The sequence below is a fragment of the Cydia amplana genome, chromosome 6, assembly GCF_948474715.1.
Source record: "Cydia amplana chromosome 6, ilCydAmpl1.1, whole genome shotgun sequence".
NCBI classification, from domain to species: Eukaryota; Metazoa; Arthropoda; class Insecta; order Lepidoptera; family Tortricidae; genus Cydia; species Cydia amplana.
The window spans coordinates 15,022,144-15,036,936 of NC_086074.1; the positions used below are offsets into that span (position 1 = coordinate 15,022,144).

The 14,793-nt window shown below is 38.1% G+C and overlaps 1 protein-coding gene across 7 annotated transcripts in view; it reads left to right on the plus strand.

Moving 5' to 3' along the window:
- Positions 1-7,422: 7,422 nt before the first annotated feature.
- The window catches only part of LOC134648913 (myelin transcription factor 1), a 43,231-nt gene continuing 35,860 nt past the window's right edge, over positions 7,423-14,793 (plus strand). The window contains exon 1 of one of the 7 annotated variants that reach the window (XM_063503520.1): positions 7,423-7,878. In XM_063503520.1, coding sequence (XP_063359590.1) covers positions 7,853-7,878 — 26 coding nt within the window. In that variant the 5' untranslated portion in view covers positions 7,423-7,852. The remainder of the gene's footprint in view (positions 7,879-14,793) is intronic. The other 6 variants (XM_063503515.1, XM_063503516.1, XM_063503518.1 and 3 more) reach the window with 6 other exon arrangements.

The following is a 14,793-nucleotide window of genomic DNA, read 5'->3' on the forward strand; positions in this document are numbered from 1 at the left end:
AAAATATTTAATGTATATACATATTTATGTATTCATCACTTCCTTTATAAATAAATAAAAGTAACATTTAATTGGAGTGCAATTCTGGAGGTTAAGAATAGAACTTTTAGGAGAAAGATAATTTTAGAATCAAGTAAAATGAATAGTGAAGTAAGACATTTTTGCGGTACGAAGTACTGCGACAAATTAACAAAATGAGTGGTACAAATGAGGTGCCTCACGAGTGAGCGACTCAACACTAGTTTATAACCAAATATATTAATTATACCTATTATAAATACCTATATAGCACTTCAAACCGCAACAGAATGCTACCTCCACACTTGTGTACCCAAAATGTGTTTACCTCCTACATCCACAATTAGCTCCTTCCATATTAACGCACAGGTGTCGACACACCGCGCTTCATGCTCATTGCTTAACGTAGTGATTTGAATACGGCTTCAATAGGGATTAAGCAACGAACGATTGATACTGACACAATTATTGCTACTAGATTTCCCTACTTAAACAAGCTTGACATTTTTTGTTTCAGGACATAGACAAATTAGAAGGAGTCATACCAATTAAATGAGAGACTATAGCTAGCCATATGGATTTATCACTTCTTAGTTTAATTTGGGATTTAAGGATTTTACTGTAATCGCCAATATCGCCATCACGGCTTGTAAATGCAACATTCTTAAAAATTAACTTTTTTTTAACTATTAACATTAGTTTATGCCTTGCGCATACATTGTCTTCATTAATATTACTAGAGAATTCCCTCTCTGTACAAAAGTACCCCGTAAAATTATTCCTACAAGTGGAAGATCGCAATTTCTAAAAGCAAATGCCTGTCTCCTAAGACACGCGCGATACGCGCACATGTACCTTACGTCGCGTCTCATGCAAATTTATGAGGCGGAGGCGATTTTTAATTACCGATGTGTCTGAGCATCTGTCTGCGACGGTTGTGACGGCCTAAGGCTGGCTGTGCACGTGGGGATTATGTTTTATGACTTTGTTATACCTCTACCTCACGTCGAATGATCGTCCATATGACAATTCATTTTTAGATGGAAGTAGCTGTCATATAAAATGTTCGTAGATATTTTTTGGAATGTCTACAAACACATTAATGTATTTAGAAATCTTCAATCAACTTAAGAGACTTGAAAGAACTGTACCGTTATTCGACGCGAGAGATTAGAATAAAGCAATCATCAGTTTTGAAGTATGATGGATTTCAGTTGTAAGTATCACTGTTAGGAAGCTGTATATTTCCCTTATAATGATGCATTAATTGTTCTTAGTCGTGGTCTATTCTTCTGCCTTACTCTATCTGAATCTTGTCTAACAGTAATAATGAGGTACATGCAATGCCTATGTTATGACTAATAATTATTCAGCCCACACAACTGCCCAAATTATTTTAGTTATAAATATGTAGTAGAAATAACGTTTCGGGTTGTCTTGTTGTTGTTACTTCACCAATTTTTGTCGTCACCATTGTCAAAAAAGACGTGTTATCTACGTTACAATAACCCGTAGCAGTAAGAAATGTAACAGCACATCTTGAAGGTGAACGATGAAGGTGAACCGTGACAGTGTGCGTCGAACCTTAATTCCTTACCAGGTCGCTTGCAGGTGACAACGCGCGCCGGGGAGCGGTAAAGTGCGCATTTTACGGCTTTTATGCATATTTGATGGCGCCGCCATAATCTCTGCTCACCTGCCATGTGGGTTGCCGGCTTATGTTGAGGGTTTCTTACGCGCGGTCTAAGAAAATGTAGGAGGCTTGTATTAATTGTTTAATCAGGAATTTATACTCCAAATAAGCATAGTCAAGTAATTAACAGTAATTGCAGTGTTTCTATACAACATTTTAAATTGCTGTTGAGTATTACCCATGTATCTCTAACAAAGATTTCCATCATCTGTATTATCTTTATCAGTACAAAAAGTTTAAGAAAAATAGCCAGTGCTACTTTCGGTAGAATATGTTTTATTTAGGCTACTTACAATAGGTAGTTGAAATATATTCCAAGTATTTGGTAATACACTGGATTAGCCATCAGATATGATAAAAATAAGAAAACTCGCATCGACTTTTATTGTCTTAATTAAACAGCTGATTTCATAATTTATCTATTTAAAGAACCTGTCTTATTAATTAATCGCAGTCCAAAATAGTACACAAAATAAACTAACGATCGTAAACCGAAACCGTTATCAAACTACCAAAAACACCGCTAAATTAATTCAAATTCGGAATACTTAATGGGGCGCTTAACTGTCGTCGGTAGGTAAGCCAATCGTAAAATAATAACGGGAATTATTGGTAAGAGCGTATCAATTACTGGCCGTAAGCAAACGGCATTACGTGCTCAATATTAAAATCAAATTTACGGAGCAGAGGAGCTTTGGTGACATGTGGACCCACGGTACGGATAGCAGACAGCTCCGAAACCCTGTTTGACTTTCCATGTCGGCATGTGACCGCGTTTATTCTTAACAGTGCACAGTCAATATTCATAAATAATTATGTTTATACAAATTGTTATGAAGATTAACAGAAATTACAGTGAATATTAATACCGATTGATATTAATAAAACCAATGGGTACTTTAACTGCGAAGCACTTACCACACCTAAAGTGTATTCGACTACAGGGTTTTTTAATTCATTCTTAGCTGAATAAATACGAAATCCCAAATTATATCGAAACCAACCGAACCGAGAAATTAAGCATAAAAAATTGCCCTATAATCAAATTTATTTACGTTTATAAATAAAATTACTTGCCTGTTCAGAAACAGCCTTTATAAAGCCGTTCTCTTATAAACCTGAAAATCTGATGTCATTTCTGTGCCAACGTTACCCGTAAGAACTCCGGTCGCGTAACATCAATTAAAATCGCATTTAGAGTCGTCCAACACGTAATGCTACAATTTCCCGCGATCCGATACCAGTTCTAATACCACACTAATACCACTATTACACGACTGCGCTTTGTCCAAACAGCGCCTATTGAAACGTACGCCGCAATTACGATTACAACAGGTTTAAAATTGAGTTTAACAATGTATTTGTAATTGTATTGACATTCGGTAGCTACATATTTGTTCCTGGCTTAAACATTTCTTTATAAAAAATACCATTTATAAAAAAATCATATCAATTTCGCTATACTAATAATTATATTGATTAATCATTTTTCACTCTGAAATAATATACAGATTAACCCTATATCTGACTAAGACTGGAAAAGGTGAGGGGAGGCCTTTGCCCAGCAGTGGGACATTGTCGGCTCCTAATAATAATAATAAAACCCTATCTCCAAGGATTTTAGGAGGTTTCCTGTGATCGTGAATAGACGGTCAATCTTGTTGCTTCCGCTTCCCATGCTATGAATCCAAAACGTGCTCGCTGAAATCTGGAAATTGTCAGCTTTGTGCACGACTTTGGTTTTCCTGCAGATTTCCTTTGAAATTCGATGTCGCGAAAACAGACCAGCCAAACCGATACTATGCGGCTCGTTCATTATCCTCCGAGTAATTTTTGAGCCTTCATATGAGGCCTCAAAGTTGCTACCACGCACTATTTTACGAGTAAAGTACAGTCAGTTTCCTAATGTACCTTAATAATCCAACTTATGTATACAACTTTCTACTCAGCTATTATGTTGACGTGGGTACTTAAGATTTATTAAGTGTACCTTTTTTCTTTAGTCAACGACAGATAAAGCTAATAACCAAAATGTTGTTTTTGTTTCAGAAACTGGAGGATGGGATAGTACACAAACGCTTTAGACCGTCCACTTCTCATAAGTAAGTACTTCAATACTGCCATATAGAGGAGCTGTCCGCAATGGTCAGTTTGATACTGTATTTTGAGGATATAAAAGACCAATCAATTTTACTTGTCTTATTTGTGTAAATAATTTTTACAAGTACTTAAACACTTTTGCAACTTTAACACTAAACTGAATACTAAAATGAAATATTTTCACTAGGTGCATTATTTTAAGGTAAATTGTTTTCCAAAACATAAGACAAGTAAGGTCAAATTTACTGTGAAATTATTTGAATACATCTAAGTTTACTAATTTGAAGTCTGAAAACTTTTAATTAAACCTAATTAATAGGTACCAATCAAAGGGATTCAAATACCGCATGTTCTTGATTTTCATCCACATTTACTTATGTTTATTCTAAATAGGAACTCAAGAGCTTTCTACCAATATTGACCATGTTACCAAAATATTTCAAAGTAATTTTTTAAAGTTGTTATAGAAATACTAATGAGAATTTCTTATGTCTCGTAGGTAATAAGGATATGTCAGATAAAATCTTTCATAAAATGATTAGGATTTTAATTTTTTTTAAACCTTAGAAAGGCTTCTTTTTGCCTCAAAAAACTAACGAAATTAACTGGCCTTACCACAAAAAAATACAAAGTTATTTTAATTTACTAACTACGTTTATTTTACAGTGGAAATTCTGTCAAATAAATAAAGTTTAGTCTATTAAGTGTAGTCTGGTGTGCCTAAAAGGATTCCGTATTTAAATCGTTATTGCTAGGCAAATTAATACAAGTTGTACAATAGTAAGTATAAATTCCATTCGACGATCCGCTAGTCACGAAGTCGCAACATCGACGTTACAGTTGCGCCGCGGGCAATTAGCAACATCCTGCAATTGTCGCACGATATTTACGCATTTATTTATGTGTCGCATAAATATGTGCGCGTGACGCGACTCGCGGCAATTATTGCGTGACTTATTGGCGAAGGAAGATAACACGTACGCCATTAACCAGCTTGAAATGACCCGCGAAGCTTCTGATCCGCCCCTTTTGAATTCTACTTGTGTTAGAAGGAAGAGGGATGAGGTAGGTCACGGTGCTTTGGTGACGGCGTTACCGCTCGGAGCGGTGGCAGCTTTATCTACGCGTTTGACTCTTGGTCGTGACTTTCCGACTGAGATTTCGCTAATTACGCTGATTATGAGAATCGTGCCGCTATTTATCGATGGACCCTGGGGATTTTAGTAAGAAATGGGAATCGAAATTAGATACCATTGTACACAATGCATATCTGGCATCTTAGTCTTTTGTAGGGTTGACAACATGTACCTATGTATTGTGTATACTCTAAGAATTCGTTTAATTTTTAAAGATCTAAGGGATAAAGCTGCGTTTATTACATTTTGGTAGAATAATTCTCTATCACATATTAGAAACTATAAAAGCAACATTTCTTGCTAATTCTGTTAGTGGTTTAAGTTGTAGGTAAGTTGTCAGTTAGTCAGTCCTATGTATTTCTGCATCCAGACTACATCCACGCTCACAAGTTAGCCGCCGCGGGCCAACCGCGTCTTACTTTGATCACGAGAATATGTTGCTCTTGCACTTAATATATCGCCATTTCCTTTTACCGACATGCGGAAATCGTATTCCTGGAAATGAGGTCCATATTTTGTACGTTTAAATATGTTACGAATGGGAATAAAATTTTAAACTGGCAGCTTAACAAGTAAATTTTATATCACCTATGCGCCTGTCACAATCAAGACAAATTATTTACAACTAAATATGTACCTCTGTACATGTACACCTACATATTTTAAGTTGGAAAAACTTACCTTGTCAGCATTTCGTGAAAATGCCTATTTGTTGAGCCATCTCTACTGAAATTAAATTAGTCGTTATTTGTTAAACTCGGCGCTTGAAAACAGACAAGCATGTTAACATTTTCAAAGCATAACAACAGGACACATTAAATCATTAAATAATAGTATGCTGTCGCTGTAGCACCCTACTGATTAACGCACTGCTTACTTAAGTTGAACTGTAGACAACGAATCCAGTTAACTAGACTATCCATAGTATCCACTATAGTTACCACGTATATAGAGTACTTAAAAGATCCCATACCTGCGCAAACGTGACTACGGAAACGAGACACTAATTTGAACCATTGAATGCGAAAATGTTAAAATTATAATATTACATGTCATTAATAAAGCATACTCGACTCGCGCAGGCGGTTAATGGCTCAACTTCTGTCCAATGAACTAATTAGCAAAGAAAGAGTTACCTAACTTCAGCATGCCTGCGCCTCGGGTTAGGCGACGCGACAATAACAAAGAAGTTTGAGCAAACTCGACGAAAATTAATCTCACTATAACACCAAAAAGTTAGTTCCGACCTCGACGAGCTACAAACACCAAATGAAGACACTTAACCCGCGAAGTTTGATCCAATAAAACAAAGTTCCGAACAAACGAATGCATTAAAGTCAACCCGCAAACCTGATCCAATCGTAATATCGCACTGGCAGACATCGAAAGTTAGTATGCATTGACTTTGAAAAGTCGTCCAAAACTAAGTTGGGTTATGTTTATGAAACTATTCGGGTGCGGGGGTGTGCCGATACACATGCAAGAACTCGCGCCCAACTCGAGGCATAGTTCGCTAAGTGGAACAGCTGTAAAACAAAGTAGCGAAGGGTCTAGGAACTTGGTGTGTACGAGTTCGCGCGGCCACGTGTCCGCGACGCGCGCTCGCGGACCCTCGCCTCAACTTTGACAGTTTAATTCGGGAGCCGGCCGACGACCGCCATCGATTCTTAAAACAAGTTTAACTAGCTTTAACTAGAGCATGGCGGCGGGATGATAACGGAGCGCCTATCCCGCCCGCGCCCCCTCCGCGTGCAGATAAACTTTTAAAATGACTTTGGAAGCTTTTGAGCTTTTAATCGGTAAAGTTGTACAGACAGTCAGTTCGGGCACAATCCTTGAACCGCTTGCGCCGGCGACGGCGGCCGCAAAACTTTGTTTTACAGGACTACTTTTCTTCTTGTTTCAAGGTTGGACTCTTAAAACAAACTCCGGTTCGACGGAGTTCGTGAACTCGGGCGCCAACAATTTACAAATTTCTCTCTTTCATAACAACTAACTGCCGCTCGGCGCCGGCGAAAGTTGTCCTGCGTAGATCTTAATCGCATTGTCTGTTGCGCTGGCGCGCCAGCTGATTGTGACGACACACTTCCCAACTTTTGCTTTACGACTCGTAACGACTGGCCACTACGTGCGTGAGCTCAAACAGATCCCCAAGCAACCTAAGGTGTCTGCAGTCTATTAGTGAGTAATCGCATAGGTGACGAAGGGTCTGTAAACAGCCCTCGGACTCGACGCGTTTATTCAATTTATTTAAGTGACATTGATAGCATCGACTGCGGCCAAAAAACTCGTCTGCCGCATTTGACGGCGCGTCCCCTCGGTGTTTTCTTTTTTCGTTCACGCCTCACCTGTCATAGGCTTTGGGTAAAAACATTCATTGGCGTTTAATTTACAATCGCTTGGCTTTTGCAGACGAAAAGTAAACAGTAAACACTGGCCACAGAAAGTGTGGTAAATGTTGGCACGAAATTTCGTGTTAAGAGAATACCTGCATAGGCTTTATGTATTGCCAAATAGATTGTAACATAAGCTGCAGTATTGGATATTGCGCGTAAATTTTACGTAACTAGAAATAAATAGGTTGCGGGTGGGGCGGGCCGGAGTGGGCGAGGCTTGCGCGCGCAGGCCCCCGCGCGCCCGCGGGCTCGCCCTCGCCCCGGCACTCGACTAGTCCACAAATCGCCGCGGCCCTCGCTCCTCGCACTCGCTACGAGGCTACGTGCGCTACGAGCCGCAACCACAAACTTTTACCACGCGCTACGCGGTGCTACGAAGGCGCAGGCCTTCGACATGCAAAAGTCTGTAACGCACTACTAATGTGCCTTCAGTGCAGTGAATAAACTTTTTTTAGTGACGTAGTGTTCCGTAAACTTTAGTGTGTGATGTGGCCCCGTGTATTATAGCGATGTCGGCTCTCGTCCGACCAGTCTGGTAAGTCGCAGATATTTTCCCACTACCCGTCAACTATTTCCTTTCGACCAAGGCGAATAGTTGAGCGCGTTTGTTGTTTAAAATTGCGTCGTTAGTGTATTGTTTTTTGCGGTTTCAAAAACGGTTTGTTATTTCAGCGTTGCGTCCTACGGTGAAAAACTGAAGAAGTGTCAAGATAAAAAATAAAGAAATCGTTTGCGCACAAATCCCACGCTCGTAAAACCATTTCACGAAATGCTTTCAATCTGTTTTGATGTGAAAATTGAGGTGATTAACCTGGTTAATTTATGCGTATTTGATGTTTAATTAGGGGTTAAATATGGATTAGTTGGGCGTACTCGTATTTGCCATTCGCGGTTGATTATTCCTCCCCGGCTCGCGTTGCGGCGCGTAATCGAATGACTCGCGACATTACGCGAATGCGGAATACGTAATTGATTGACATGATTCTGCTACAAGCAGTTAATATAGCCATCAGTAAACCTCTACATGTTTTACGGTTAAGATTCTCTGCCGTGTTTTAGTTTACTTTCATGAATCAAAAATGCTTTGATTATAACTCTTTCACTGACTCAAGTCTCCTGCATGCTGGCGTTTTTTATATTTTTATTGAGAAGTTGTCCAATCTGTTCCTAGTTTATAAATACAGATTCGGAAAGTCGTTTATATAACCACTTATTTAATATTTAATTTCAGTTATCATCAAAGAGAACTTTCAAAAAATTAACCTTTATATTAAAGTCTCTCTATTGACTTGAGACTTTTTTTTAGGTTAGTAAACATCGAAATAGATTATTTATTGCACGCGATAGGTAATATTACGTGGAGGCTTGTAGGTAGAGTTAGACCAAGAAAAGTCTGACCACGCAGTGCTAGTGTTATTTACACGTCATAAATTTATAGAAGTTTGACGTTTAAAATGACACTTGCACTGTGTGGGCTATCAAAATCGCTGCAGACTTTTCTCGGTCTGACTCTAATAATATATTTTTTATATCTAAGTATATATGCTTTCCTTTTAGTGGTTGCGAATATTTTATTCCCATAAATATAAATAACAAATGTAAATACGAGTACTCTCGAGTACGAGTATGTCTCAGACATTCTAGATACGTAATAAAATTATTAAACTGCCTCACCATTGTTTTAAACTTGAAAAAGCTTTTTATCAACCACTTAACGAAAAGTGTGGGATAAAAGTGTTCTCATTTTCAACAAGTTTGAATTTATCGCGGTAAACATATCAGCAAAAACCTTAAGAATCCCATCTCGTCAAACCTACTTAGAAATGTGTACACAAATTGATATAAACATCAAACAGCAACCTCAAAGTAACCCTTAGCGTCAGGTGTAGGAGTGTTCGAGCGTGCCCATCTTGATAAGGAGCAAATTGTTTCAGCTGAACCCGCTTATCTGATCGGCTGTGAGCGTAATTGTGGTATATTTTACACTTACGGTAGCTTAATGCTTTAATGGGAGAAAATACCGCCTTTACCTTTGGGTGGCATATGGAAGCTTAGATTTATGGTTATATGAACGGTGACAACGATCATGAAATTCATGAATAAACAGTTTTTTGTTGACATATGTTTTGACAACATGGTTATTTTATTAGATTAGATTGGATTAGATTTATTTATTTTGCAACATATGATTACAGTACAAATTACATTAATATCAATTTATAAGAATCTATATTGTGATCGTCAGAAATACATTTAAATAATAGCAAGATAATCCAAATAAATTCATAATATGAAAAAAAACACCTAAGAAGGATCGTCAAATAATAACAATAATAAACAAAAACAATGTCAAAAATAGGTATACGATTATAAATTATACAGTTATGTGTTAAAAGTTTCTCAATCGACGCTTGAATGTTGTATCGGATGTTTCCGTCCTTATTTCTGCAGGTATTTTATTTTTATCATGGCATTTGCTGTTTTACTGAGATAATGTTATAGATAGAACTCTAAGCATTAGTACATTATTGCAGAGGCCGGGAAAGGGCAATTCGTGGATGAGTTTCGATTTTGTCGGACGACGCGAAGCGGAGTCCGACAAAGAAGACGAATCCACGAATTGCTATTCCTGCCGAGGCATATATAGTGCTTTTCTCCAAACATGCGAGGAAATAAGGTAAAATAATAATTATTTAAGCATCAAGCATCACTCAAATCGAACCTTCACATCAAAAATGTCAAAAACAATTTCCCTCTAAAATATTTTTTTTAAAGTTAAGGGCACAAACTTATTCTGCCATTATTTATTTATTTATCGTATGGCGTTTACACACTGGTTTTTACAATAATGATTACATCAAATTAAAATTTACAGTTTTGCAGATATACACTCGCGTCCTTTGTCAGTTCTTTAAAATCTTCGACAGATCCGTTGTATCTAGTGATGGGGCAATCAAAAACTATATGATGTATGGTCTGTTCCGGATCTCCACAGTCGCACGCCGCCGACTCGCTCCACCCCCATTTGTGCCAGAGGTACGCACAGTTGCCCACACCGGTTCTCAGACGGTTAAGCCTGCACCATATTTGGCGGCTTTCTTTAAACCCTTTGGGCCGCTCCTGTGTGCTGAGCTCAAAGAAGGGGTTGGCTGCGTTTTTGTGCTGCTGGGCTTCCCAGTCCCTCATCCAAGCTTGACTGGCCTTCCATGTCGGGTCATGGGTATGAAAGGATTTCGCTGGGGCGTTTCGGGACTTCAGTCGGGTGTTTTTGAGGCTGTCCATGTCTTCGTGTATTGGCAGTAGAGTGTTATCGGACATTTTAGTGAATTCCCGTGCTAGGCATTTTTCTCTGCGGATATTCGGCGGTGCAATGTTGCTGAGGGCTGGTAACCAGTAAGTAGGCGTTGGCATGATGCAGCCCGATATTATCCTCATCGTGTGATTAAGCTCCACGTCCACCCTGGCCACGTGTGCACTGTTCATCCATACTGGTGCACAGTATTCCGCCGTCGAGTAGACGAGGGCCATAGCAGTGGTCTTTAGGCAGGCAGCGCTGGCACCCCATGACGTTCCTGTGAGCTTCTGAACTATATTGTTCCTAGTCTTCAGTTTTCCAGACAACTTGTCAAGGTGGTTTTTGTACGTCAAACTTCTGTCAAGGGTTACACCCAGATATTTTGGGCAGAAATTGTGACGCAAAACTGTACCTCTGAATCTCACTTTTAGCTCTCTGTTCGCTAACCTGTTGGACAGATGGAAACAACAGACCTCGGTTTTGCTGGCATTAGGACATAAGCGCCATTGCTTGAAATACTCGTCCATGGCCTCTAGGTCTCTCTCTAATATACCTTCTGTTGTTTCTATGCTTTTGTTCTGAGTTACTAGGGCCAGATCATCAGCATAGCCAAACTTGCGTGAGGTCGTAGCAGGCAAGTCGTGGATGTATAAGTTGAAGAGGAGCGGAGCGAGCACAGAACCCTGGGGCAGGCCGTTATTTAAAATTCTTACTTTACTAGATTGTTGGCCCAGATATACTTGAAACGGTCTATTTGTTAGAGCATCTTCTACCACTTTAAATATTCTTAAGCATGGAACAGTTTTCAACAGTTTATAGAGCAGACCCTGACGCCAAACTGTGTCGTAGGCGGCCGTGAGGTCTACAAAGACCGCGGAAGACTTTGTTCCTGACTGAAAGCCGGCCTCGATATGTGTTGCGAGTGCTAAAACCTGTACGGATATGATGGTCGTTCTTGTCTACGTGACAGCGTGATAAAACGGTGTCCGTCACTTTCTTTCCCACGGTGTTAAACAGTGACAGTTATTTTATCACGTGGATAAAGATGGATAAAGCTATCCATAATAGGCTGGCTGATCACAACAGTTTCGTTTTGGCCTGAATCCAGCTTGCTCCTGTGGAATTTCTGAGAGAATGGTGTTCGATATGCGGTTATAGATTAGGCGTTCTAGTAATTTGTAAATGACGCTGAGTAACGCTATTGGGCGGTAGCTGTCTACCCTGTCTTCGGGCTTTTCTGGCTTAAGCAAGGCTATTATTTTTGATGACTTCATCGTGGGTGGCATTTTTCCAGTATCGATAATGTTGGTGTAGAATGACGCCAGCCATTCAGTACCATTCAATATAATTGTGCAATATAGTTGGTTAAACCAATTTGTCAGTCAGTAAGAACCAGGAAAACTATACCCATCCTTTTCTTTTGGGTGCTAGTACTAGTGTAAGACAAAGATAGTATGATTCTCTCTGTCTATGTTTGAAATGAGAAAGTCCTTTGACAAACTATATCAACTTTATGTACACGGATGAGACCCTTAAAAAAATATAAAAATAATCTTTGATTTTATTAAGCAGTATTTGCACGATCATACACGAGCACTTAACGGTCTTGTAAGAACGAGACAAGTAAGGTCGTTTATCTTACTATCTCACTCTATCCTATAGTTTGAAATGATAGCTGATCGGGTCGTGTAGACGCGGCTCGCGGCTATAATAATTGGCTGTTTGCGTTTTTTATTTTTAAAAAGTAAAAAACACTACAGTAATAAGTTATTACTGTAGTGTTTTTTTCATTCCCGTCCGCTAGAACAGGACAGCGATAGTTTGATTTTTTTAAATTAGAGTTTGACAATAACGTAGAACTTCCCGTACTATTTTTGCTACAATAAGGTGAACATTTCCGAGCATATTGGAGAAAAAGTACATTATTTGAAAATAGCGTTGTTTTTGACATCATATTTATTTCCATTCATATTGAGTAAATATGATAAAAACGGTATATGTGACAACTGTAAGGTAAACGTACTGGTGCTCGACGCGGTCCATGTCATTTTGAAGCTTAAATCATTGTCAATAGAGATGACAACAGGGTGTCATCTATTGGGCATTAGCATGTCGAGCACTAGTACATTTACCTTATTAGTAGGTACCTTTAAAAGGTAAAAAAGAAGCTGCCTTAGTTTTTGCTGATTCAAAGAGTTTGATTATGATTTAATTTTTATTTTACTTTTAAATTTATAAATTCACTTGTTTACACATATTTAGAGCTATAAATCCATAAATAGAAACTTATAAACCCCAAATCATTTAAAAAAATACACGTAGTACAGTAAGCATTTCAGATACGTATACATACATGTATTAATTTTAATTACTGTAATTAATTCGAGTCTACAAGATCCAAATAATAAAGAATTACACAACAATATTCAGCATCTGTTTACGACCAGGTCTGCATGGTTGCCATTGAACTTTTTATACAATTTTTTTTTTAAGTAGGTAAACCACATCCATAAAATTGTATAAGTAAATACCTTGCCGGAATTCGAACCCGGAACCTCCATCTTCATATGCAGGATCACTACCGACTACTCTAGGAGACCGTTACATAAATGAAAATAAGAAGCATAAGTGTTACCATATATTTTATACCTTACCTTACCATTGTTAATACTTACAAAAACAAACGTTAAAGCAAAATTCATAGCTCAACAGTGCAATATTTGTTCAAATAAGTAAACAAATACATACAAAATTTTGATTAAAATCAAAAACAAACACTTGTACGAACAAACGTATCGATTATTCGCAACAAAGGGGTACGAGCAACATGTGAGTGGCTGCAGAATCGATATGCAGTAGTTCCGCGTTCGCGTAAGTGGGGTAATGGTCGTGCACTGTGCTGCACCCTCGCGAAACGCCCACGCTCGCCAATAGGGCTGCCTACATAACGGATTTTTAATTATTGTTGGTTTTGATTTTGTAAATTATATGTTATATTTTATTCTTTGTTTTCGCGATTTAGTTTGGGACGCCTTGGTCAAAATTATTTGATAATATCATAATTTTCTCATCTGAAAATAGATTTATTGAAATTAAAAAAACAAATAAATTATGTCATATCACAAAATTTGGTGGATATGTATATATGTGTATATGTAAAATATTCTACAAATATATGCTGAACTCATTTCCTAGTTAGAATTATAGCATCGAATAGTAGTTTATAGATTATTTTCTATGACAAAACTACAAAATATGTTTTTTTTTTACTTTTCGATTGTGAGAACAAGGACGTCTCGACCAGTGACCATTTTTTTTATTTACTTAAAGTAAAATTTAAACTTATTGAGACTAGCGCCTTTTTGTGATGCGTAAATTGCGAAACATAAAGTATAGGTACACACAGGTGTAGGTTTTCCTCCTTCTTGCAAGTTACCCCCTATATCTCTATATGGCTGCATGAAACTAAAGGACAGGTGTAACTGTATTTTTCTCTTTGAACCACACGGTTCATTCTAGAACCTAAATCCTACTACCTATTCGGTAAGCAATTTTGACTGATTTATTACCTAGCTGACCGATCGCGAAATGTTCCCGTTTCAGCTTGATAAACGCTTTCACCCAGCTGTTCTACCGAGAAATTTTATGAGCCAATGCTTTCAAAAGTGTTTTCGAATTTGGTGTTACTTATGCATACTTAGAAATCATATCTTCTTCTGGTAACAAACATTACTTTTTAATAATAAATCTATAAATGTTCCGAGTTTGCAAAATTAATCTTTTAAGTATTTATTTAAATGAAACCAAGTACCCGCCCAAAATTAGATCCAATAAATGTAGTGATTTAAAACAACATTTGATTGGAACCTACCCTACCGAGAAAAACGAAAATTGTTTTTTTTTTATCTACCTCCCTATCACTCAAAGGTACAAGACCGATAGAGAGGCAGATAACGAAATTTCGATATTCGTTTCTCACAGTAATCGTGTAACGCGCGACAGCCCTAGCGCGGGCCCAGCGAGGGTTGCGCCGGACCCTCTCGTGCCCGGACACGTATTGCGTGTTACTTATTCACGCTGCTTTCCCAGCACTATTACTGTGTATATTCATGTTTAAAGAACACTCTGATATAACATTACCTGCGTGGCCTACTT